The sequence below is a fragment of the Sceloporus occidentalis genome, unplaced genomic scaffold (assembly GCF_023333645.1).
Source record: "Sceloporus occidentalis isolate IW3139 unplaced genomic scaffold, rSceOcc1.0.p SCAF_7, whole genome shotgun sequence".
Taxonomy (NCBI): Eukaryota; Metazoa; Chordata; class Lepidosauria; order Squamata; family Phrynosomatidae; genus Sceloporus; species Sceloporus occidentalis.
In genome coordinates this window covers 61,886,727-61,913,125 of record NW_028316987.1, presented here as the reverse complement: position 1 = coordinate 61,913,125, position 26,399 = coordinate 61,886,727, and the positions used below count along the sequence as shown (strand labels likewise).

Genomic DNA, 26,399 nt, shown 5'->3' with positions numbered 1-26,399 from the left:
TTACATGCCACCTTATACAATAAGGAAATTTGGAAAATGTTATTTTAGGAAACTGTTTATTTAAGAGGAGATGGAGCATGATGACCATGTTTCCCCCAGTTTCTTTAGCAACAACATATGGTTAAAAAAAATATGGCATTTTAAACAGCAATTCTTATACAATGTGTGACACATTACTTATTAAGCCACTGAGGTCTTGTCAGGAAAAAAATGAATTCTGGATCCACACTTCAATTGTTACACCCTTTTCAACAGCTTTCTTTTCCTGTGTCCTTTACAGAGAGACTAAAAAGAATATAATTAAGAAGAATCATTTAAGTTAAGCACTTATTTTCACACACTGAAAATATAACCTAGGTGATCCAAGCAGTGGGAAGGAAAATTCTATACATAAAACCCATTAAGGAGTAATGATGCAGAGGCCACCTGCATAGAATGGCAGCTGTGTAATGAAGGTATTTCCCTGCCTTGAAGATTGATAACAAAGATAAGAAGAACAAGCTGGTCCTTTGAATTTTCTAACAGAGCTGCAGCAATGCTGACTCATACCACCATACCTACATTTTCCAAGTTAAAAATAATTTAAAAAATAAGAATAACTACTTTGAAACTATTTTGGTGAAGAAGACAGCACTGTTGTACAAAGTAGTATGATGCTGGATTTAGGAAGTAACATATGTAACACTCATGGAAGAAATCATGAAAAGTATGCTTCAGATATAATAGCTGAGATCCACATCAAGTTATTCAAAGTATTTTTTTTTATCTTGCCTTTTGGTCAAAAGGCTCCTGGATAACAACAAGAGAGATCCTCTATGCAGGTTTATAATCCAGGCTACAACCAACGCACACAAAACACAGAATGAAATGGGAAGAGGAAATGAAGCAAATTCAAGTACTAATTCTTAAAAGTTAAAGAGTCCTTTGACTACCAGCTAGAATGGAAATGGTTCATGTAGAAGCTAAAATGGAGCTTGCTTTTTAGCAGAGTAGACAGCCTGACATTACTTCTCATCAGTTTCTCTGCTGCAACCTAATGATGGTACTTTAGGCGCCAAGTAGAATTTAAGGGAGAAACGAGTTGTAGAATCATAGAGTTGGAAGTGACCACAAGAACCATCCAGTGAAAACCCCTGCCATGCAGGAACTCACAATCAAAGCATCCATGACAGATGGCCATCCAGCCTCTGTTTAAAGACCTCCAAAGAGGGAGACTCCACTACTCTCTGAGGGAGCGTCTTCCATTGTAGAACAACTCTTAATGTCAGAAAGTTCCTCCTAAAGTTGAGGTGGAATCTCTTTTCCTGCAGCTTGCATCCGTTGTTCCCTGTCCTAGTCTCTGGAGCAGCAGAAAACAAGCTTGCTCCATCCTCAATATAATATCCCTTCAAATATTTAAACAGAGCTATCATGTCACCTCTTAACCTTCTCTTCCCCAGGCTAAACATACCCAGCTCCCTAAGTCGCTCCTCATAAGGCATGGTTTCCAGTCACTTCGCCATTTTAGCTGCCCTCCTTTGCTCCAGGATGTCAACATCCTTTTTTAAATGTGGTGCCCAGAACTGGACACAGTATACCAGGTGAGGCATGGTCAAAGCAGAATAGAGTGGTACAATTACTACCCTTGATCTAGACACTATACTTGTATTGATGCAGCCTAGAATTGCATTGGCCTTTTTAGCTGCCGCATCACGCTGGTGATTCATGTTCAGTTTGTGGTCTACTAGTTCCCTTTCATACATAGTCTCATTAAGCCAAGTGTCCTCATATCTATATATTTCATTTTTCAACCCTAAGTGCAGTACCTTACATTTCTCCAGTCTAAGGAGCTGAATTCAGTTCCAATGAGACCAGTGGAACTTATGATTAGCTCGGGCTCCACTAAATTGATGGAAGAAATGCAACTCAATGTCTCCATTTAATACAATTGTTAAATATCCTTTCAAGACTGCAGAATCAATTAGCAGACAGGTGTGTGGTGTGTGTGTGTGTGTGTGTGTGTATCCCTTCAGGCATGTTATATAATTTCTAAAATAAAACATTCATAACATCTTTGATTTAAAAAATGGAAAGGACATATTCGGACTACAACCTTGAGTGTGGCCAGTTTGAGATGTACTCAAAACATGGCGTAGCTGAGATCCTTCCCAAAGCAGGTACACTGAAGTCCTATTTCACACTTCCCGTTAACTAATATTTTGCTAAAGGAAATCTGACAAGCTTTGAATTTATTAGCTATTGCTTATCTGAACTTTCACAACTTAGGAAAAATATTTTTAGCCCAGACTTTTACCTCATCCAAACAATTCACACGGACATTCTTGCTGCCCAGTAGCCTTGCAGCTTCTTCAGTGTTTCCTAAGGATAGAAAAAACATTCATGAAGTCTAAGAAACCATAAAAATATACCAGTGTATATTTATTATTTTCTCATAACTCCCCCTCCCCCCCCCCCCGAGGATCCCAAGATGAGTACAGTGTGGTTCTCCCCTCACACCAGTCTAATATCACGCAACCTTGTTGGATAGATTAGGCTGAGAGATACTTTAACCATTATACCATGGCCATTTCTAAACCTTCAACAGAAAACTTTAAGAAAGACAATTAAAGTTATTCATGGTAACATTAAAGATTAAGAAATTTAAACCAGGCTTAAGGTTACAGTAGACAAAACGTAAGGATAAATGCTCTAAAGGCTTGACTCAATATAAGGCAATTCCCTATGTTGATAATGAAGGGCCACTGTCAATGTGTGTTCCTACATCTAGACTCCAATTTCTCCATCTTGGTTAAAACAAAACCAGGGCTGAAACTTTTAGCTGGCCCATTAAAGAAAATACACACTAGTAGGAAATACACACTAGTACAAATACTCATGAATCAATAAACTTAATGACTTTTGAAAGATGTGCTGAAGGTTTATGTTTTATTATATAAATTGTAGTGATGTTTTCTGACTCATAATGTAAAATTTTATTATTTAAAAACTAACTTTCTGTTGGCTATCCCCTATGCATGCAGGAAAATTAACCCAATCTTTTTTTTTTTTTTTAAATAAACTATGGAAGTTATTAGCCAGCATTATTTTTACTACCATGCTTTTTACTTGTTAAGTAGAGCTGGTGGGGAGGGATAGTTTTTACAAGAAAAACACAACCGATTTGGTTGTTATTCCATAACAGCAGAATAGATTTCCCATCCTCCATTATAGTGTTGACACTCTGCAATGCACTAGGCCTCATTCCTTTACACTTCCAACCACACAACTGTTTAAATGCTAGATTGCATTTACTAGTAGGGCAAAGTGGTACTCAGTATAAAATTGCATTGTTTCTGGAAAGGCTGGCTGTGAAAGATCCACAGTACAATGCTATGCATGTCTAAGTAAGCAGGCTCCATCAAAACGTAAGCACCTGAATAGCAGGTGCTCTCCTCTGTTGTGCTATCTGATGTGCTGACCAGCAATTTTGTTTTCTGGTGTGCCAGGGACTAGCACCATATTTATTTCCATTGTTTCTCACTTACTTTGTTTTTTTTTTCTTGAATCTCTATTTGGACAGGTAACTGGTGGCTTGCAGACTTGAATCTCTATTTGGACAGGTTAACTGTCCAAACCTATATTAATCCATGGATCACTACTTTGAGAAGCACTACTTTTGCTTATCAGTTAGACTGAGGAGACACAGAACACTGACAGTGACCAAAGGCTCCATGCAGGTTATGAGGTGTAATATACAACTGCCATCACATTTTTCACCAAGTGCAAAGCTGTAACAAATTTTGTAAGCACTTTATTTCTGTTACCAAAGTTATTAAATGATGAGAAAAATAGATATCAAAGATTCTTGTTACCACAAGGGCAACTTAAAAATCATTGCATGTTCACATGCCTCTGAATGGTCACATTTATGCAAACTATTTTCAGAATGGCACTGAAACACTTTCACATTTCCACCCAGCTTGACTTCACAATATTTAGCATTAAATCAATTGATGTCAAATAGGAATTTATATATTTCGAATTGACAAGGAATGGTGGCACACAAAAATGACTAAGGCAACTTCCTGTGGTTCTGACATGGGACATTTTAGATAAGGGTGGGCAAGAGTTGCCCTCTAGATGATCTGGGTTCAATATGTTTCTGGCCTACAACTTCCTCCTGGCAAATCTAGAGAGCCACAGGAGTCTACCACTGTTGTAAAGACTGTGTTTTGTATAGTACACACAGAGAAGTAGCACTATTCCATTCAACACTGTTGAGTCTTGATCTGTAGTACCTCTGCTCACATGGGGCCGCATAAAAAAAGGAGAAAGAAATCCTGAATCATCATAAACAAAGTCTGTTGTTCTGCTTGGCTTGGTACTAGTTGGAAGTGACTAAATTAACTAGGAAACAATATCATTTCAAGTGAGGTTCCTGACTTGTCCCAATCCCTACAAGCCTGGAGCACAAATCAGAATATATTCTTGGTTTATCATTTCTGGCTTGCTTGGAAGTAAAAAACTAAGAGACTCCACGCTAATGCACAGCTGCTCCTGCTAGTCAAAGATGCCAACTAGGAATGAACAACTGGATGAGTGCAGAGCTTAAGGTATGTGAAGGTTCTGTTGCACTCTAGGTCACCATTGTATGTTAACATGACCTAAATGTGAATAGAAAGCTTCATGAAAAGTGGACTACTATGGCACTTTCCTTGTGTACAAAAGAGATCACATATTACAAAAATAAAGACAGTAAACCCACTCACATAAACAGTTACTCTTTTGGAACACTTGCAGGATGGTTACCCCTGGAAAAGCTGTACTTTTCATTGGATCTTTTGTAACAAATATGTAACTGCTAGAACTGCTGAATTCTTGGCTTTGGCCTTGTACTTACATGCACAGTCCAAAGGAGATGTTTGTAATATATTGGTATAAAGGTTCTTTGCTAATTGCAATAAAATTTTGACTGACTGACTGAACACTTACTGTGCCAATTAAGTTTAGCATGCAATTGATCTTTTTAGGGGTGTGAAACAGCTACACATGTGTTCACATTGTGCAACAGATGCATCAGAATTCATAGGAGACAGAAAAAAAAAAAGAGAAATGCCTCAAGGATTCTTATAAAAATGCAATCTCTGCCCAGATTATTTTGCAACTGAAATATTTTCTTAAATGAAAGAACGAGGTTTGTCTAAGGCAGTGGTTCCCAACCTGTGGGTCGGGACCCCTTTGGGGGTCAAATAACCCTTTCATGGGGGTCGCCTAAGGCCATTGAAAAACACCTATTTAATTACAGTTATGAAGTAGCAATGAGAATAATTTCATGGGTTTGGGTCACCACAACATGACAAACTGTATTAAAGGGTCGCGGCATTAGGAAGGTTGGGAACCACTGGTCTAAGGCAATTGGTCTGTAGAAGTAAATTGGGCTTTTTAAAAAAGAAACAAGTAAACAAACCTTTTAGTTGCTTTATTCCTGATGAAATAAATTTTATCTGCTCTTGTTTTTATCTTGGAGTTGGTTTTTGCTCATATCTTTTTTTTTTAAATCTGCCTTTTTAAAAACCAAAATCCTGGAATTATACGTTTACAATGAGAGCTGCCTTGGATGATAATTTGTGGAGAATCAGAGGATTAGTATACTAATATCTAATGAAGTATTTTTCTTCACATGTCTTTTCCACAAGGCCAACTTCAATTACTACCTTCTGCAGCTCAGAAACAAATTCATTTTATTCATTTAATATATAATTATAAAAAGGCAGTCCTTTTTCCCAAGATAGAAACCAAGGGGACTAAGATAACAACAAAGCTGAAAGCAAATAAATTGACAAAACAAGCAAAGATCTACATACACTGAGTTTTAATAAAATATGATGACCGAGTAAAGCAGAAGCTTCCTAAAACTCAGTGGCTGCTGTTTCCAGCACATAACAGGCCAAGACATGATGGCTTTCATGATATCAACAACCAGTTGGAGTTAGCATAGACAGTGGCTGCTGTAATTAAATTGATTGTACAAAAAAAAAATACTTAGCTCTTTAGGCCATTATTTTTGTTGTTATAGATAATCTGGAATAAGGAAAACAATCTGCCCAGGATGATGAAGCTTTGCTGCCACCAGTCTATTCATTAATCAAGAGGCAGAAAGCAAGGGCTGACTTCAAAAGAAGAGGGCAATTCTCCAGTCATAGAGCCTCTTATTTCCTAATCTGCCTTTAAAAAGCCAAATCATGAACAGTAAAGACAGCAAAGGAAAACTGCTGCTTAGGCCCAGTTACTGACAAAGCCTGCCTCTCCTGGGCAATATGACAGTAAACAAAATGTTGGTTTCACATGGCAATCCAGTTTAACTCTTCTGTAGCCTGAACCTTTCCATGAAAAGGAACTACTGGCAGCCAGTGATTAGGGGATAAATTGGGCAGCTGCAGTCAATCCAGAGGCAGTTTTCTGTTCCTAACACCCTCCAGGGGCTGCATAAACTGCTCCAAAAGACAAAAAATAAAATAAAAATAGATGTGGATAAAAGGTGTATTTATAATGTTAAATAGCACAGGGGAACTCTGCAGCCAATTTAAAGGGTGAATTGCCACTTGCAATATATCCACACTGCAGAATTAAAGCAGTTTGGCACCACTTTAATTGTCACAACTCTATCTTATAGAATACCAGGAACTGTAGCTTGGGGAGGTATTCAACCTGGTTTGTCAGACAGCTCTTGGTGCCTCACCAAACTACAAATCACAGGATTCTCCCAGGAGTCATAGCTATTAAAGTGGTGTCAAACTACTTTAATTCTGCAGTGTGACTACATTCCTGTAAAGGCAAATTGCCACAAGAGGCCATTCACTTTTTGTTGGTTGGAAAAGGGGGAGACACCTGGAGATGTCAAGGGCACACAAGACAGCCTTGAGAGATGGCAGGCAGCTCTAGGACTGCACTCCGCCCACTACTTAGAGGGCCAAAACAAACAAACAAACAAACAAACAACCCACCAGCTTCAATTCCCTTCTAAGGGCCGGAACAGACCAGCATAAAAAGCAGTGTACAGGCAACGCATGCCACCTTCAAGCTGCCTGGATGTGGGCTGGCTTCCAGGTGCTCCAACGTGCGGCGTTTATACACTGCATGCACCAGAGCACCTTTCTGGCCATGTCAGGGAAGAAAACCCAGCTTTTCCTTGCACAAAAAAAGAGCGGCTCTTTGCCGCTCCTTTTTCGGCTGGCAAAAAGGCGGATTGGGGCTGTGGTATGTGGTTGCCGCAGCCCCAATATGCCTTTGGAAGCCTCCCCTTCAGGGTGGTCTATTTTGCCCCTAAGGCTAAGCCATAAAGCCCCAACAGTCACAATCTTACATGAGAGATAAACTACATGGGGTAGTGGCCTGAAAGTTCAACCAAGACTGCAGGAGACCAGAGTTCAAATCATGGTTCAGCCATGGAAACCCACTGGCTGACCTTAGGCAAGACACACACTCTAAGCCTCTTCTGAATAAAACCTAGGGCAGGGTCACCATAACTTGAAGTCAGCTTTGAAAGCACATAACAACAAAGTGAGGCTACAATATTTTGGGGGGATGGATGGGGGAGGAAATGTATTCTGAGCCACTTGGTAGAATGGGCCAACATGACAATTTAATAAATACAAACATTTCTTTCTTAACTGTTTATTCCAGAACAGAATAAAAACATGCAATGTATAGATTGTAAGCCTGAGGGCAGGGAACCGTCTAATTAAAAATAATAATTGTAAGCTGCTCTGATAGCCTTTAGGGCTGAAGGGCAGGGTATAAATACAATAAATAAATAAATAAATAAATAAATAAATAAAATGAAGACATACACATGCAGCAGCACTCAAGCTGCAATTGGTGTTTCTATGAGGGACCCATCCCAATGATCAGCTGCAGGAGGCCTGGACATCCCTGTGCTGCATCTGTACTGTGGAAATAACTGCAACTGACAACAGTATTACTGTCATGGCTCCAGCCTATGGAATTCTGAGAACTGTTGTGGCACCAGAGCGCTCTGACAGAAAAGGCTAAGTGTCTCACAAAACTACAACCCCCAGAATTCCACAGCATTGAGCCATGGCAGTTAAATATGAGACAAATCTTGGTAAATTGAACCACAGAACCAACAAAGCTTGTGGGTTGGATGGCAAATGCAACTTAGGCTCCATATGTACTGCAGAAATAATGCAGTATGACATATCTGAAATGAAATGGTTCAGTTTGTGGATGACTAGGACATCCAAGAATGGCAGTGTTCTTTCCTTTCCTTTTTCCATAGTGAATTGGATGTTGTTCAGATGGTTCAGGAACACAGCCAGATCTTCTTCTCCATGGCTCCAAATGGTGAAAGTGGAGAAGAAGATCTGACTGTGTTCCTGAACATTTGGGTCACACAGTATACACAAAACCTACATATACAGACAGATAACTACACAAGAACTCCAATCATCACCCAGGACAAAAAAGCAGCACAATCAAAACACTGGTAGACTGGGCAAAACGCATCTGCGAACCCCACTTCTTGGAAGATGAACTGAAGCACCTGGACTGGGCTCTACAGGCTAATGGTTATTACAGCTCAGACATCAGAAGGGCTGCCAGGCCCAGAAAAAACCAGAGAAGGGAAGACAAGCAGCCACCCAAAGGGAAGGTATTTTTACCATATATCAAAGGAGTCACAGACAGAATAGGCAAAGTGGTAAGCAAGCACAACCTGCAAATGGTTTACAAACCGACGAAGAAAATCCAGCAAATGCTTCGCTCAGCCAAGGACCAGAGAGACCCTCTCACAGCTGCAGGAGTTTACCGCATACCATGCAGCTGCGGACAAGTCTACATAGGGACCACCAAACGCAGTGTGCAAACAAGAATCAAGGAACACGAGAGACACTGCAGACTGGGTCAGCCAGAAAAATCAGCAGTAGCAGAACATGTTACAAACCATCCTGGGCAAAAAATACTGTTTGAAAACACTGAAATTCTGGACCATGCCAACCACTACCATGTCAGGATGCACAAGGAAGCCATTGAAATCCACAAACACCTGGACAATTTCAACAGGAAAGAGGAAACCCTTAAAGTAAACAAGGTTTGGCTAACATGTCCTGAAAAATAGCAAGATGAAGACCCAACAAATGCAAATGAGAAATCTCCCAGGGTCAGGGGTTTCCCAGCAGACAATGAGCACTAGTCAAGCAGACACTAATCCTCCTTTACATAGCCTCCCACCCTGAGGCCTGCCATTAGCAACAGAACAATATACATGCAAATCACTCCTGCATTCCCAGGCTCACACAGTATATTTATACCCAACGCCTTTCCAACCAAGCATTCTCTGAAGATGCCAGCCACAGATGCTGACGAAACGTCAGGAAGAAACTCTTCTAGGACACAGCCACATAGCCCAAAAAACCCACAAAAAACCTCTGAGGAAAGTTGCCAGGAAAACTTCATGATAGGTTCACGTTAGAAAGGAACTGAAGGAACATAACAACAAATATAGCTGTAAATGAGCCATATGAAATAAATTTATATTTACAAACTTGTTTTTAGCTTTTCTTTTGTAATGTTCTACATACATTGTTCTTCAACTTCCTACATTTTGCCATGTCTTGCCCTTCTTTGTAGTTAGGACACGTGCTTACCCTGGTTGGGGCACCAAAACTCCCTGATGGAGAAAGCTAAATGGCTGCATTTGCACTGCAAAAATAACCCAGTTTGAAACTGCTTTAACTGCCACAGCTCAATGCTATGGAATTCTGGGGACTGTAGTTTTGTGAGACATTTAGCCTTGCCTGTCAGAGAGCTCTAGTGCCACAACAAACTACACTTCCCAGAATTCTATAGCACTGAGCCAGAGTGGTTGAAGCGGGGTCAACCTGGATTATTTCTGCAGTACAGATGCAGCCGGAAAGGGAAATAGACCTACCAACCATGCTGACCTTTCCTCAAGCCTTCCACCCAGGGTGACCAGATGTCATAACCCCAAAGCAGCACAAGGCATCCCAAAATATTGGACATTCAAGAAAAATGTAGAACATTACCAAATAAAAGCTAAACACATTAATACAAATGCAAAGGCATGCTTCTTAACCATACTCAAAACTGAGGACATTTTGAAAGTCATCCTGGACAGAAGGTTGAAATGTATGGCATATCCTGGAAAAGAGGGACATCTGGTCACCACCACCTTTGCAGGACCTTCATGGGCTTTTTTTTCTTGCATAAAAAGCAACAATAAAAGCATATTAGTAGCAAGAAAGATAGGGATATCTCTTGGATATACTGTATTTCCAAATCCTTTTGGTTTGGGTTTTTAAAGGGCCTAGAGGAAGCATTTGAACCAATGTGCGTTGTGGTCTGAAGGATGAACTTAGACTCTGGACTGGAGACTAGGGTCTTGGCCAAGTCACACTCTCTCAGCCTAAGAGGAAGGCAATGGCACACTCCCTCCAAACAGGGTGCCCAGAGGCCCTCCTTTTCTACCTTCTGGGTTGCCATAAGTTGGAAATGACAAGAACTGGAAAGAGGAAACCTTTATCTTTATTCAGGCCTAAGTAAATACCCTAAAAGTTGCATCCAGCATGGAAAACCCTACAAGACCCACTACATATCCCAAATGATAAGGTCGTCATAAGTCGGAAATAGCTTTGTTCAGGCCTCAACACAGGATATTGTTTATTACAGTCATAGACCCATAAAAATCGCTCCAGAGACATCTAAATACAAGATACAAATATTACAAGATCCAAAAACTGAAAGATACAAATCTATAATGGCATGGATAAGAATGATCAGAGAAGCACTCTTTCTGGTGAGTGATAAAGCTGACAGTGATGACAGCGCTTGGTGTTGCATTTGTCCTCCATCCTCTACCGAGAAACATCTGTATATAAGTTGCGTATAGTTACAAATATACATAAAACACAAACATATGGTATTATACAAATACGACATTAAAACCAGTCACAGCTGCAAAGGCCCTTTGTTCAGGCCTCAATAAATAAATACCCGAAAGGTTGCATCCAGCATGGAACCCCACCCCCCCCAGGGCCCCCTATATATCCCAAATGATGGGGTGGCCTTAGGGTGGCCATAAAGAAGTGGGAAATGAAGGCAGACAGCAACAGCTGGGAAGAGGGAAACCTTGAGGTTGATTCAGGCCTCCATAAACCCCAGGGGGGGGGGCCTCCTATACATCCCAAGCGACAGGGTCCAGAAATAAGTCAGAAATGACTTGGAGGCACACAGTAGCAGTAGCAGTAGCAGCAGCAGCAGCAGCAAGAGGGTCGCCCCAAGGGAAAGAAAGGGGGCACGCAACACCAACAGCAACCCCAACAACCACAGCGCAGGAAGGGTTTTCCCCAGCGTTGCGCCCGCCTTACCTTGGCCAATGCCTTCCAGCAATTGGCGCTCTTCCTGGCTCAGGTCCCCTTTCCTTGGCGGAGCCATGGCTGGCAGGCAGGCAGGCTTTCTCTCGTCTCTTCCTAATAATCACCCCCAAATGGAGCTCTTCTTCTTCTTCTTCTTCCTGCTTGGAGCCAGCCAAGCGCCCCGAGAGCAAGGCAAGCCCCGCCTGCTCCAGCCTCCTTGGACCCTCCTCTCTCTCCTCTGCCGACCCCGGCTGGGCGAGACCATTCCTACAGAGGGGGGGTTGGGGGCGAAGTGAAGCAACAACAACAACATTCCTCCTTTCTTTCCCATTTGGTCCCCAAAGTGGGCATTGTAGGCCTCCTCTTCGGCCCCTCTCCAAAGCGTAAAGTGTGGGTTGTCCAAAGGGAATTATCCCTCAGCATCTCTTTGCTCCTCTTAACCTAACCCCCCCCCGTGTTGGGAATAATGGTACTTCCGGCCCGCCCAGCCCAGGGCTCGGAGGGTGTGTGTGTGTGTGTGTTTGTGTGTCAATGTTGCTGCTGCTGCTGCTGCTGCCCTTCACTTCTTCTCCATTGTCTGGGGCTGAGGCAGGTCGCGTTGCTGCTCCTCCGCCGCCGCCGCCGCCTCTTTCTGCTTGCTTTCCCCCGAGAAAGGCCCTTTCCCCGAGAGAGGTAAGCCTTATCATTTGGAAGAGGAGGGAGGCTGAGGGGTCTAGCTCCATCTCCAAGGCAGAAAAGAGGCAGCCGAGGGAGGAAAAGGGGGGTTTATTCCCCCTTTCTTTCCTGTCACACAAATGGGGTCCATTTTGATGCAGTTTTAGGCAACTCAAATGCAGTTTGGGGTGTGTGTGTGTGTGAGTGTGTGTGTGTGTGAAGGACAGTTTGTGGCTAACTTCGTGGTGGTGGTCTCTAGTGCGTCCTCCTTTTTCAGGACCCGTCCTCCATTCCAGCCTTACATGTCCTCCATAAGAAGCACCACTGGATACACAGGGGGTCTGCTAAGGTTTGGGTTCCAGGATACTACCCCCCCCCCCAACCCCCTGGATCGCAAAAGCTGTGGCTGCTCCAGTGCCATCAGAATAGAATAGGGCAGCTACTAAAACCAAAGGACACGACTCGCCCAGAGAGGAAGCAGGCTTCCCCAGAGAGCCTCGTGGGGATGATTTGCCCATAGGGAAGCCATAGGAAACGCTGGGGATTCCTTGATGCTAGTCCACGGGCCTGTATTCCCCATGGTTCTCTATCTCGGGGGAAGGACTCCCTCGTCCCCATGATTCTCTATGGGCAAGGACTGTCCCAGGACATACATACATAAATGGCACAGCAAAATGGTGGCCCTTGTGTCAAATGGCTAAAATAAGGTTTGCTTTTGGGGGGGATTTGTATCTTTCAAAGGGACTTTCAAGCTGTTCTGGTCGGATCAGTGGCTATGAAGGGCAGCCTATACAGAACTTCCAAAGCGACCCAAACCCGTGGATGTTCGTGTCCCATGGAACGCAATGGCATCGTGAAATGGTGCCCCCCCTTTATATAAATCCCCAATGTACCCCCATTTGCTTTGGGGACTTCAGGTATTTTGTGGCATATATTTCAAAGCGTGGATGGTTAAATCTGTGGCTAGACAACCCGCGGATATGGAAGGCCAGCTGGGTTTCTGTTGAGCGTCTGAAGCTTCTCTTGGGTCGGGTCCTCCCTTTTTCTTGGAAGGTCCTCCATTCTAGGGTGCCTGGTCCTCCTTTGTGGGGAGGACATCTGGTCACCCCGTGTGTGTGTGTGTGTGTGTGTGTGTGTGTTTGTGTCTTTGACTACATCCACACTGGAGATATATTCCGGTTGGGCCTCGCTAACTCTCTTTTGTAGCTCAAGGCTATGGAATTCTGGGAGTTGGTTGTGGGGCCCAGAGTGCTCCGCTTGTAGCCTTGAGCTACCAAAGAGTGAGCGGGGCCAAAGCGGAATATTTTTCCAGTGTGGATGCAGCCTTACTTGTGTAGTTGTGGAACCAATCGGTGCGAGGGAGGAGGCTGTTGATGCTGCTGCTGCTCACGCAGTTTTCTAGCAGAGGCGCCATTGGAGTGGAGGCGACCTTAACCTGCGTCGTGTACCAAGGATGCCTCGCTCCCCCGGGGCTTCGGGTCGCGTTTCAGGAGGTTGTGAGAATCTGCACGCCCAGCCTGGGACTAGGTCCCCTTGAAGGCAGTGGGGTTCCCCTCTGAGCAGACAGGTTCATGTGTCTGTGTGCCTTCAGATGGTCTGTCAACTGATGGACACCCCATGACTCTCAGGGTTTCTTAGGCAAGAAGTACTCAGTATAATGCCATAGTAAAATGGCTTGCCTTATATAAAAGGGAAAAAAATCAAGATTTGCTCATGGGAATTTGTCTGTTTTTAAAGTATTTTCAAGGAAACCTCTTTGTTTTGCAAAACCTCTTAGAGAAAAAGAAAATCTTGTGTTGCGTTTTTCCTTTTTGTGAAGTTGCCCACTTTTTGCACAAATTACTGTATGTACTCATGGATAAGTAGACATTTTAGTAAGCAAATTTAACTCAAAAAACCTGAGTTGACTTATCCACTGATAAGTCCTGTGCTGTCATTTAGCTCTTCTGAATAAAGGGAACCATTCCCTGGTGAAAGGCAAGAGTATAATTTGTCATGGAAGCACTGACCCACCTTTCCTCTCTCATCCATCCAGCCTTTAGTGTGAGCACAGTTGTGCCTGCTAGAATTTTCTGGGTTCTTTGTCATTGTTTTCCTTTGCTTCATCCTTGAGATCCTTTATTACTGTATATATTCAATGTATAAGTCTACCCAAAAAACTGACCCAAAAATTCAGAGTCAACTTATCCATGGGTCAATGTAAATACGTACTTGCAACTCTTATTTAAAAATCAATTTATTCCCTGGTGAAAAGCAAGAGTGAAATCTGTCTTGGAAGCACTGGCCCTCCTCTACTCTCTCATCCATTCAGGCTTTAGTGTGAGCACAAACAGTTATGGCTGCTGGAATACCGTAAATTCTTTGGCATTGTTTTCCTTGCTCCATTCTTTAGATTCTTTGTTACATGCCCCTAAGTTTTACCCTCAATTTATCCATGGGTCATATCAAAATCCATAAGTTGTCTGCAAAACCTGCCCTCAACTTATACATGAGTTCGGTTTATAGTTGAGTATATATGGTTCATGTCCCTAAATTTTACCCTTGACTTATCCACTGGGCATATCAAAATCCTGCCTTCAATTTATACATGAGGTCAAGTTCCTATGGTAAATTGGAAATTTGAGCTCTTTAGGGGAACTCAAGTTTGCACCTTCTTTTTACCTTAGCAGAAAGCGAGCATGAAAACTAGCTGTTTAAAAGTACCAAAGATCATTTTAAATGACTTTATTCATTGGGTTGTAGTAGTCCTGGAGAAGATAATTCCACAACTGGTCAGTAATATAACCCCATTGATGCTAGTGAAATTTAAGTTCTTTTTTTAGATGGATGAGTTTGTGGGCTGTAGCCTGAATGAATTACAGTTGACCTACAAAATAAATTGAGAGCTTTTTGCTGCTTTTATTTCAGCTGCGGATTAATGGAATTTCCATTCGGCATTTGTGACTTGTAGAGAGGCATGCTTTCTGAGTACGAGTACTACTTTTAGACTCCTTCCATAGCTACGCTACCTAACGTGATTTAATTTTAATATAGCTCTTGAACAGTAGACACATGGATAGTAAATGCTGCCCACTTAATCATAAACATGTTCACTTTGTAGTAAGCTGTATGATTACGTTCCATGGGGCTGAAATCCTAGATTCAAGATACTACATTTTCATGGAGATACTTATGTGTTACTGCTGGAGAGTCCAGAATAGTGGTAACAGTGGTGTTTCCTTGCTTCAGGACTAGAGTCTGATACAAACCAGTGTCTGTGGTTTCTGAGTCTGGAGTGTGGAAAATATATTCAGGCTGGTGTCTGCATAAAGTGAAACAAGGTTTTGTGGGTTGCCATGTTTGAATGGTTCCTGTGTAAAATCTCCATGTCAGTAAAAGCAAAACAAACACCCAGAACATCAGAGTCTATTCTTCCACCTCTTTTCTGCTTCATTTTCCTGCGTGGGAAAACCAGAAAGGAGTTACCCAAATTCACGCCCTTTTCTTTCCCACATGTTACACAGTGGGCCCGTACTGACAGGCCAAAATAAAGCTGTTTCGGGTCACTTTGGAGGTATGCTGTTTAAATGATGCATGCATCCTATGAGGCCAGAAGCCTCACCAAAGCCACGCTCCAGTCCTAAGGACTGGAGTGCAGCTTTGGCGTAGCCTCGGCCTCTTAAGATGTGTGTGTCATTTAAACAGCTTACCTCCAAAGTGACCAGAAGCAGCTTTATTTTGGCCTGTCTGTACAGGCCCATTGTTTCATTTACAGTTGCATATACCTGCTTTTTCAACCAGACCTAAATGTCGTAAAGGTACCAGATGCCATCTGACATTGGAAGCTAAGCAGGGTCAGTCTGGTTAGTATGTGGATGGGAGACCACTAATTAATACCAGGTGCTGTGGGCTATATTTCAGAGGAAGGAACTGACAAAACCCCCTCTTGAGTATTGCTTGCCTAAGAAAACCCTATGAAATTAATGGGGTTGCCATAAGTTAGCAGGTGACTTGATGGCACACACACACACACTTTCTTCCTAATGAATGAGAATCATGGCCTTAGAAGATTTCTCACTTCACTATGAAGTTTATGAAAAACAGCGTAACATATTTTTTGGCTCTTTAGCATGTTTTGTGTAAGAACTGTTTTGTGTATTTAAAAGGGATAATTCATTATTAAAGGTTTATAAATGACATTTAGTATGAAAAACGGAGGGAAATGAAGGTGCTGTGGTTTGACATTTTCATAATTCTGTACCAAAGTCACTTAAAATCTTTTGTGTAAAATAGTTCCAAATCCCACAGGGGTGTCAATTAAGATTCTTTGCACCTGACCGACAGTTTAAATTTATTCAGGTTCCTGAGGCAAAATGGAAAATCCTTTCTCAGTGTCTGAAATGTTCCTGCATCCAATATGTTTGAACCCTCTTTTTTTCTGGGCGGAAATCAAATGATTTTATATGCCTATTGGAATGCCACTGTGAGGTGTGTAATAAAAGCTATCTAGGCAGCTGTAGACTGCAGTTTAACAGAAAAATATATTGAAACATTTAGTCAGCTGTATTACGGTACTAATAAGTACTTTTGCCATTTGTATTGCTTGCTGAAAACTTTTACAAACAAGTTCAGTATTTTGCCTCTTTGAAAACTGCGTTTACAGAATTACATTTTCAGACTGTGCCCAAATCATTTTTGGATGGAAGATGGAGGCATTTCCCAAGAAGTTTGAAGTCCTGTGTTTGTAGGATGGGAGAAACAGACAGTATCTCACACTACTGCCACTTAGAACAAAATCTCAGGGAGAGATTCCTGAGACAGATCTTAGCAATCCTTATTGGGTCGAAAGTCCTTCTGTAAAGGTACACTGGTTACTGTCAGTTTCTGACCCCATACCTCAAGCACAAAGCAGCTTTGTTTGATAAAATGGTATTTCTGCCACCAATGATTGCTACTGCAGTGGTCTGCACAGGGGACTTGTTAACCTGAGGTTTTGCATGTATTTCTATTATTGTAAAAAACATTTGCATATGTGGCTTGTAATGGCTTTTAGTCAAATATCATAAAAGGCTGGCTTGATAAATGGAGCCTTTCTCATGGTTGTAATTGCTGCTAAACTGCTTAGACCAGGAGTGAGAATTAGGCTTTCCTGAAGATATTTTTGGACTGCAACTTCCAACAGTCCTTCCAATTGGCTGTGCTGGCTATGGCTGTCTGGAATTGTAGTCCAACACTATTTAGAAGTCCACCCCACTCCCACCATTTAGACTAAGCTTCAGAGTGTTTTTCATCTGTTACTTGCAAACAGTTGTCAGATATAGTTTATACAACTTGTTCCCTAATGTTTATGGAACAGCCTGATGATATTTGTCTGACTGAAGATGTGCATATAATACAGTAACCTAGTTCCCTCTGAACATGGTGTTGAAGAGTTTCTGAAAAACAGCCACCTTGAGTCTCCAGTCTTGAGGAAAAGTCAGGATACGAATAAAGATGATGATACCACCGAAGAAGGGAAGATAAAACTAATGCAAAATAGTCATGATCTCTTCTTTAAAATGGTAAAATCTCTAGGTATCCAACAATAAATGTCTTGAATTTATTATATGTGAGTGTCATAATTTTTTTGTTTGTTGTGTGTTGTTTCTGATTTATGGTGACCCTAAGGGAGACCTATCACAGGATTTTCTTGGCTAATTTCTTCAGAGGGGGCTTCCCATTGCCATCCTCTGAGGCGGAGAGTTGCCAAGGTCACCCAATGGGTTTCCATGATCAAACTGGGATTTGAATCCTGGTCCCCCAGGGTCCTAGTCTAGTGTTCAAACCACTATACCACACTGGTATCATATTTAAGTACATATATTTTCTGTTACATCTCAAGGTGCTTTATAATTTCTTGTTTTGTAAATAAATGAAAAAAGCAGCTATGCAGCTGAGTGACTTTAGGTGTGCAGGTACATAGGGCTTGTTAATCTGTTGTTATGACCAATTTCCCCCCAGCCTGGAGTTGATGAAAATGTTAGTTCAACACAGATCAATGGCCATTATTTCAGTTTCACTAACAATTGATTCACTGACTGAATTGATTAGCTAATTAATTAACTAGTTAACTCATTGATCAACTATTTAATTGATTAATTGGTTACCTATTTGACGGAGATATTGGGTAAGGAATTCAATTACAATACATACAATACATAATTGGAACAGAGTAATAATAGATTAATGATTTTTAGTTGTGTGAAGTTTCTATGTTGATTATAACCAATTCTTCTACTCAGTTAATTTAAACCACACAAAACAAAAAAGGAAATTTGACTAATTTCTGTATCTTCAAAAATAGTACTTTTTTTATATGTGACAAAACAGGAATACCTACAGGGCAGGAGAGCCAGTGCTGTGTAGTGGTTTAATCACTGTATTAGGATACTGGGAGACCAAGATTCAAATCTCTACTCAGTCATAGAAATCCTCTGGGTGACCGAGGGCTAGTCACAATCTCCTGACCTCAAGAAGGACAAAGACAAACCCCCTCTGAACAACTCTTGCAAAACAGCAACAACTTCATGAGAGCTTCACCTTAGGGTAGCCATAAGTCAGAAATCACTTGAGGGCACACAGCAACAAAGTGGTTTTATGTCAGGGACATTGTTTACAACTTTCTTGTAACAGAGTCATAAAGTTTACCCTTTCTCTGCCTGGCTGAGGGTTAAACTAAATAGAATGTATTCCCTACAGTAGAAAAACTCATCTTCTGCAATTGTTGCATCTTTTGCTTGTTGTGAAACTCTTTCGTGTATCTAAGATACTGTTTTGACACTTCGTCCTTTCCTTCTGTGGTTTCTTCTGGCACAGCAGGAACAAGCTCTGAACATTAAGGGATAAAACTGTACAAAGTACTGTAGGTTTCTATTTATGGTAAGCATATTTTATTTGGCAAATATAAGCATGATCCTATGGAGAATGTTATTTTTATCTATACAGATAAATATATACACTGAGTAGGATCCAGATACTTAGTCATACTTAGAATGCTCCCTCTCAAATCAATGGAACTTAAGTCAGTCATGATTCGTTGGGTCTGTTTTATGTACAACTATAACTGGATCCAGTGAAATATCATTGTCAAACTGCCAACTCAAATGCATTTAGATGGAATGCCTAACTCACTTATTTTCTGTGAGAAAGCTGGTAAAGTACAATACACTTCATATCCCTGTATATGTATCATACAAGTAGAGATTAATGTGCTGCCTTGAGCTGAGAAAAGTTCAGTGATCGTCAAAGATATGTTTTAGTCATATCTGAGTTCCTCTTCTAGTATAATAGCTTTCTCTACCAAAGCACTAAAGCATGAGATATTTTTTAATGTACTGCCAAAGCATTGTTTTTAGAGAATTTGCTGGCCAAGGTCATTGCAATGATATTTAAAGTATAAGCCAATGTGGGATTAGTTGAGGGTGAATGAGAGGGCAATAATACCCTGAGTAGTATCAAATTTAAGAGAGCCCAGAACATTGCAATAAAGAAAGAAAGAAATGTATTATTCTGACAAATTCATAAAATGTGAAATACAGTTTGTTTTTTTAAAAAAATGGTACAGTATTTATAGTCCCCTTTTCTGGGGGCCTCAACCTTGCTTATTTTGCATGTAAATCCAACATGACTACATACAAGCATAATTTTACAGACTGAACAAACCTTTCACTGTATACCACAAATGGTGACAACATGGCCTGAACTCCCTTTTGTAGCCTCCCTAGTCCTTCTGGGCACTCCAAGCTCCCAGATCCTTCTGTTTTTTAAAAATATAAAAGTGATAAAATGATGCACAAATTACACAAAAATGCCATGTAAAGCAGTTTTATATTTGTCACGCTCGTATGTAATTGTTGAAAGCCATTCCACCATCCAAAAAACAGAAAATAAAAATAGGAACTCCTGTAGTCTTGGGTCAATTCTTGGCTTGCATTTAGAGATGATTTTCAATCAAAAAATACTCCCCATTGGACTCCATCACAGGATCCCCCCCTGCCATTGAAGTAATCTATTCCTGATTGTAGGTGTGTTGAAGCATACTGTCTTTATAAATCTTAAAACTCCCAATTTCAAAACTAGAACCTAGGATTATCCATCTGAAACAATGGTTTTGTCTGGGAACGCCAGGTCCTGTGCAGTCATTGTAAGGATACAGTTCATACAAAGCTGAATAATTAATGTAATTTTCTCCCTCACTGTGGAAGAAATTCTGTTCCAGGATTCTCCCCTTGTTTGAAAATCCTGTAGCATTTTGTGGGATGTTATTCTACAGAGAGGTATTTCTTGATGAGAAATAAGTGGATGCCAGCTATACTCACCGCAGAATGATGACAGAGTATTTGGTATGCAGCAAACTGACAAGTTACCAAGTGCTGGGGACTCATTTGTTGTGACTGCAGCTTTAGAGGCACCCACTCTTACTCCTCTTCAGCCAAGCTAAGCAATGTCCTTATTGTGTACCCTTCTTATCTCACAAATGGTGGGCCTGCCATAACAAGCTCTACATAAGTTTGGAGGTACCTATGAAGTTGTGATTTTGGGGAACCCACAGATCTTTTTTTTTTTTTTTTTTTTTTGGGAACCCACAGATCTTGTGAGAGGCCCTCCTCTTGTACGCATGATATAGGCCTGTGCCACACATTCCCAGTCAGTTTTGTACTGGCTGGCTGGCTAACTATAGGGGTTTGTGAGTTATGGTAGAGATGATTTGATAGATTTCTTATGGTCTGAAACACTCAATTGTCAGGTGGCCTACTACTGGAAAAATTACTTCAGGGAAGTTGAACAGACACACAAAAGGCTCACTGCTCAATTATTTTTTCCCCAATAGAGTTTCTTGGTTGTGAAGAAACCCAATTCATGACTGGGAAATGATTAACGAAGAATATCATTTCCATTCGTAAGCCACTGTTACTTTGTCCCACCCCCAAGATAATGGACCATTAAAAAAAAACAATACCTTAACAGTCCAGTGTTGAGTTTGGCTTCATATCATAGGTTGAGGTCCCTGTGGTCCAAAACACACTGAAGAAATCATCCAATTTGAGACCGCTTTAACTTCTCTGGCTAAGGAATTCTGGGAACTGTAGTATTGAGACATTTAGCTGCCTCTGTCAGAGAGCTCTGGTGCCACAATAACCTACAAATCCCAGGAGCTCCTAACACTGAGCCACAGCAGTTAAAGCAGTCTCAAACTGGATTATTTCTGCAGTGTGTTTTGGACATGATATGAACTCTTATCCTCATTCTCAAAGGATGCATTTTCCCAGTAATAATCTAGAAGCTGAAGTGATATGCATGTACAGAGGAGCTCCTACGTGGCATACAGTATTCAAGAAAGGATGGCTGGGAAGAGCAATGTCACTGGACAAGAATCTGTTAAATCTATCTGAAAGAAAATGTTGATAAAACTATTTTCTAACTTGCAGAAATGAAGATAGCATCAGCCATAAGGGTTATATCACTGCCTTCCAGTACTAAAACATCTATCTGAATGCCAGCTACCAGCATTAAAATTTCTGAATTCAGGGAACTATATTATAGACATTGATAAGTCTTGATATCTGTTCTGTGAAGGTTAATTGTCAAGTTGGATTAAATCTTGTTTCATTCCTTTAAAAATAATGATAATTTTTGTAGTAATTTGTTGTTGCTGTTGTGTGCCTTCAAGTCATTTCTAATTTATGGCAACCCTATGGTGTTTTCTTGGCAAGTTTTGTTTAGAGGAGGTTTGCCATTGCCTTCCCCTGAGGCTGAGAAAGTGTGACTTGCCCAAGGTCACCCAGTGGGTTTTGTGGCTGAGCTGGGAATCAAAACCTCATCTCCATAGTCGTAGTCCAGCACAATTATTTTAAGAACAGCAAATAGACAAAACTGGTCTAAAATGAAATCTGAATATAACACAACAATCTGAAATCCCATACTTACCCAAATCCATATGGTTTTTCTTTAAGCATCAGTGTGTTTATATGAGAAAAACAGTAACAAAAACTTGTAACCCTCTTAAAGAAGACACCTTTTGTTGCAATTCCTGAGAATTCTTTACAATTGTAGAACAACAACAAGACTTCATAAACAGACAAGTGGAAGGAAACGAAGCCACGTTTTGGCTTTACTAGCAATGCATGTTAAAAGAATTTAAGGGGGGGGGGGACTTTCCCACCATCTCTTCCCTCCTAAAATGCCTCCATAGAAGGTTGAACTGGGCCTTTGGAACATGGTCTGTATCGTATGTATTTCTGTCAGGGGGGAAAAAAGCCCTGTCTTAACTGGTCTGAGACAAAATCTTACAGAAATTTTCTGCTGCCATTGCATAAACTTTCTTTTCTTTTTCTTTTTCTTTCTTTCTTTCTTTCTTTCTTTCTTTCTTTTTTTTTTTTTGAAGTCTCATATTTTCCTCTATCCCAGTAGCTCGTGATATATCCCAAAATCTATTTTGCATCCAACAACATCAAAACCTAATTTAAGTTACAATCTTGAAGGTGGGAATAAGACCCACTGAACATGGTGGGTGCAAGTTCCAGTTAAATTTCCATAGGCTTGAACAGTAACTGAACAACAACATACCATCTTAATATTATTAAACAGAACATTTTCCTCATAGCCAGCTTATCATTTCACTCTCTCCTGTTATTTATTTAATTAATTTATACCCACCCACCCCAAAATGACAAATATCTTCAGGACAGTATTCAAACAATAATAATAACTTTATTACGGCCAATTGGCCAGCACGATTACAAAATTCCAGTTTAAAACACAACATAGGTTCATGTACAGATTGGAGAGTATAAAAAATTGACGGTCTATAAAAAGTAAGGATAAAAAGCAAGGATAGGACTGCACGATCAGGCGAACACACAACAATAAGTAGGCTGCCATCACCTCGCAAACAACTCTATCATATTGTATAATAGAGCACCACATTCGAGACATATAAATTCAAAATCACAATCATATCCCCTGTCCAAGCAAGAGTTAAACTACAAAATGCCATTAATCAGATGCAACTGATTAGGGTGGCTTCATTAGACTTTAGTCCCCAACTAGATTAGTTTGACGGTATGGTAAAATATGGCCATGCCTCCTCATTTAGAAATTTTACCGTTAAATTAAGCCATCTATACAGATTTTGAGATTATATTATAACATATTACATCTGTTTAACAAACTGTTTACGATTTGCAATGGCAGCTGCAAAAAATTGTGCAACTGCTTGCGTTATACCTTCCTTCTGATCTGCAAGTAGAAAATTTGTAGTATTCAAACAAGAAAGCTTCTTATGCAAAACTTCTTCCAAGCAAATATATTAATGAAGTTGCTCAGCACAGGGCAGAATTTTACCTCGATACACTTTTTATGGTTCTTTTGGTGTTGCTGAATGTTTTGCAAAAGGAAGCACCTTTGCAAAGCCTTTGACCAGTAACTGGATTATAATGGCTTCAGTTTACTGGAGCTTGGGAGCAGCAGACAAATGCCTGTGAACTTGGTCACCTTTTGCTAGTACGTCTACACTTTGGATAAAGGTAGATTACAATTACTGTTAAGACAGGCTAGCAAACAGAGCTTAATAAGGATCTGTTCAAGCAGGGACCTATGAGAAGGAGGTGATGTAACGAAGCCACAAGGGGTTTCATAAACTTTTATTAGATGGACTGAATGTTCAAAAACAGAAACATTTGAAACAAATTAAATGTTAATTACTTAGTTAGAAGTATCCAATAAACTTTATGGCAATAAAAGTCTGTGCCTCAAGATGTATTTTTTAAAAGTTTTACTTTTCTAGTTCTACTAATTAGCCCAATGGGTTTTGGTCAGGAAATATTTATATGACCTGCTCGGGCCTCATCTAGAGTACTATGTTCAGTTCTGGGTACCTCATTTTAAGAAGAATATATACATGTTGGAGCAGTTTCAGAGAAAGACAACAAAGATTATAAGAGGTATGCAAAACAAAGCATATGAAGAAAGGTTGAAGGAACTGAGCATGTTCAGTTTGTTCATACTGAGGGATGACATGATTGTACTCTAAATACCTCAAATAAATAAATACCCCCAGAGCTGTTACAAAGGGGATGGGGAAGTCCTGTTCTCGTCTGCCCCGGACGGTAGGACCAGGTCTGATGGTTTCAAGCTAAAGGACAGTAGATTGAAATTGAACATTACAGGGGACATCTTGACAGTAAGAGCAGTTTGGCAATGAAATCAATTGCCTAGAGAGGTGGCGGGGTCTCTTTCTGTGCCTGCTGGGGATGCTTTAACTGTAGATCCTGCATGGAGCAGGGGGTTGGATTAGGTGGCCCATGAGACCCCTTACAACTCCTGTCATTCTATGACTATGCCATTGAGATTCATTTTCTCCCTTTCACACATAGAATGAAATGCTATGCACATGTATTTAGGGTCATTAAGTTCAATGAGACTTACCCCAAACTAAATGAGTATAGCAATGCTTCCCAAACTTTGGTCCTCTAGGTCTTTTGTACTTCAGCTCTCAGAATTCCTGACTGTAGGGCAAGGTGGCTAGAACCTCTGGAAGTTGAAGTCCAAGACACATGTAGGAACAACGTTTGGGAATCACTGATGCTTACAGAGAAAATCATATGAGTTTGGGTAAGTATGGGATTTCAGATAGTTGTGTTATATTCAGATTTCATTTTACACCAGTTTTGTCTCTTTGCTGTTCTTAAAATAATTGTGCTGGACCATGACTCTGGAGACCAGGGTTTGATTCCCAGCTGGAGTATAGGATTGGTGTTTTGGTTGATAAGCAATGGTCAGTCAGCCTAAATGATCTTAGTCATTTTCAGCAACCACTTTATTAAGATAATGCATAGGTAATGTACTACTTTGGTTACTAAAAGATCCAAAATTGTCTGTGACATCAGTGTCAAAACTAGATCAGTTTTCCAAATATATATATATTAATGGACATGTCAGAAATATGAGACAAATCTTGGTAAGTTAAACCCAAAGCTTGTGGGTTTGATGGTAAATATAACTTAGCCTGTCTTTAGTTAAATGTACTAATTTTGTTTGTTTGTGGTTGATGGCTTTACTATATTAAATCCTTGTTCAGAATTGTTGGAATTAAGTAAATAAACAAATAATTTCCTGGCTCTGTATTGACATGTGTAACTTGTTTCGTTCTCCAACATATCAAAAAGCATATACATTTGCATTTCTTAACAAGCCCAACTCTTGGCAAACTAGTTCTGAAAATGAGGGGACAGTCAAAAGCTGTTTATAGTACAGGAGTCTCCTGTTTGAAAGATGGAAGTGAAAAATCTCACTGGATTTGCTCAAGACCTTAAGTGTAGTTGAATTAGCTCCTTGGTCCTTGATTATGTGACTGGTGCTTGTTTGCTGATTTTTTTTTTAAATGGAAATATTTTGGTTTTTACACAGTTTTATAAGTTCAGATAATAGAACTTTAATTTTGTTTACTGCTCAGTTTCTACTGTATTTTCAACTTGGATTACCCTCTTCTCCCTAAAGTATACTTAGATTACATTAGGTGGCAACTTGTAAAAATGGGAATGGTAACTACAGTTGTTGAAGCAGTAAAATGTTTTTGCTTCAAGTGCTTTATGAGCATTGAAATAAGTTTTAGGCTTCTTAAGAAAATATTCTATATATTTCAGTTTTACCCATTAACTTTGCTCTTTCTCCCACCCCAGCTCCCTGTCCCAAATATGCTTTTCCATGGTTTCAGAATTCCAGAAATTTTATATTTTGGGCTATTTTGAAACCATGCATGAGCACAATTTTACATGACTACAGTCAAGGCTCTAGTCACAGTTGGCCTAATTGAGTGTCACATCCAGCCGTGGTTGGAGAAAACTGGAAATGGATTGGAAAACCCACATTGGAAGAGGAAAGGAGATCTTCCGTTCCAGGTTCAGATTTTTGAGTATCCATGTCCTGGTTAGGAAAGCTAGGTTTGCAAATTTGAACTTGAGCAGCAGTGAAAATAACATACTTATAGTTTCCTTCTTTAAAAATGTTTTGAACCTGTGGATGCTCTTAGACCTGTAGCTGTTTTTGAGAAACTGTAACAACAGTGGTCATGGTCTTGTTTTACTAATTTGGGTTTGTTGCATTGGTTCTTTTTCTTGTACCATGAAGACTTTGCTAGTTCTACACCGATCTATGTTTTGTAATTTTCAAACTAAATACAAATAGATTTTCTAAGAAGTTTTGGTAGGTGCACATCCTCCTGCCACATTTCTTTTAATAAATACTTTATGCCAGTTGTACTGGTTGTTTTTTATCCCTCCAATCTCAGTTCCATACTCTTCACTTGTTCCTATTTGACCAGTAAACTCCTATTGTGTTTCCTGCTTTATGGAGAGG

At 40.4% G+C, this 26,399-nt stretch overlaps 2 protein-coding genes across 2 annotated transcripts in view; one reads left to right on the top strand and one right to left on the bottom strand.

Moving 5' to 3' along the window:
* ANKMY2 (ankyrin repeat and MYND domain containing 2) overlaps positions 1 to 11,603 on the bottom strand; it is a 32,579-nt gene extending 20,976 nt beyond the window's left edge. The window contains exons 1-2 of the mRNA XM_089533125.1: positions 11,385 to 11,603; positions 2,294 to 2,358 (exon numbers count right to left, since the gene is read on the bottom strand). Of these exons, the coding sequence (XP_089389251.1) occupies positions 2,294 to 2,358; positions 11,385 to 11,451 (132 nt within the window). The 5' untranslated portion in view covers positions 11,452 to 11,603. The remainder of the gene's footprint in view (positions 1 to 2,293; positions 2,359 to 11,384) is intronic.
* Positions 11,604 to 11,963: 360 nt separating this feature from the next.
* BZW2 (basic leucine zipper and W2 domains 2) overlaps positions 11,964 to 26,399 on the top strand; it is a 49,126-nt gene continuing 34,690 nt past the window's right edge. Inside the window, exon 1 of the mRNA XM_089533123.1 lies at positions 11,964 to 12,044. The gene's annotated coding sequence lies outside the window, so the exon portion shown is untranslated. The remainder of the gene's footprint in view (positions 12,045 to 26,399) is intronic.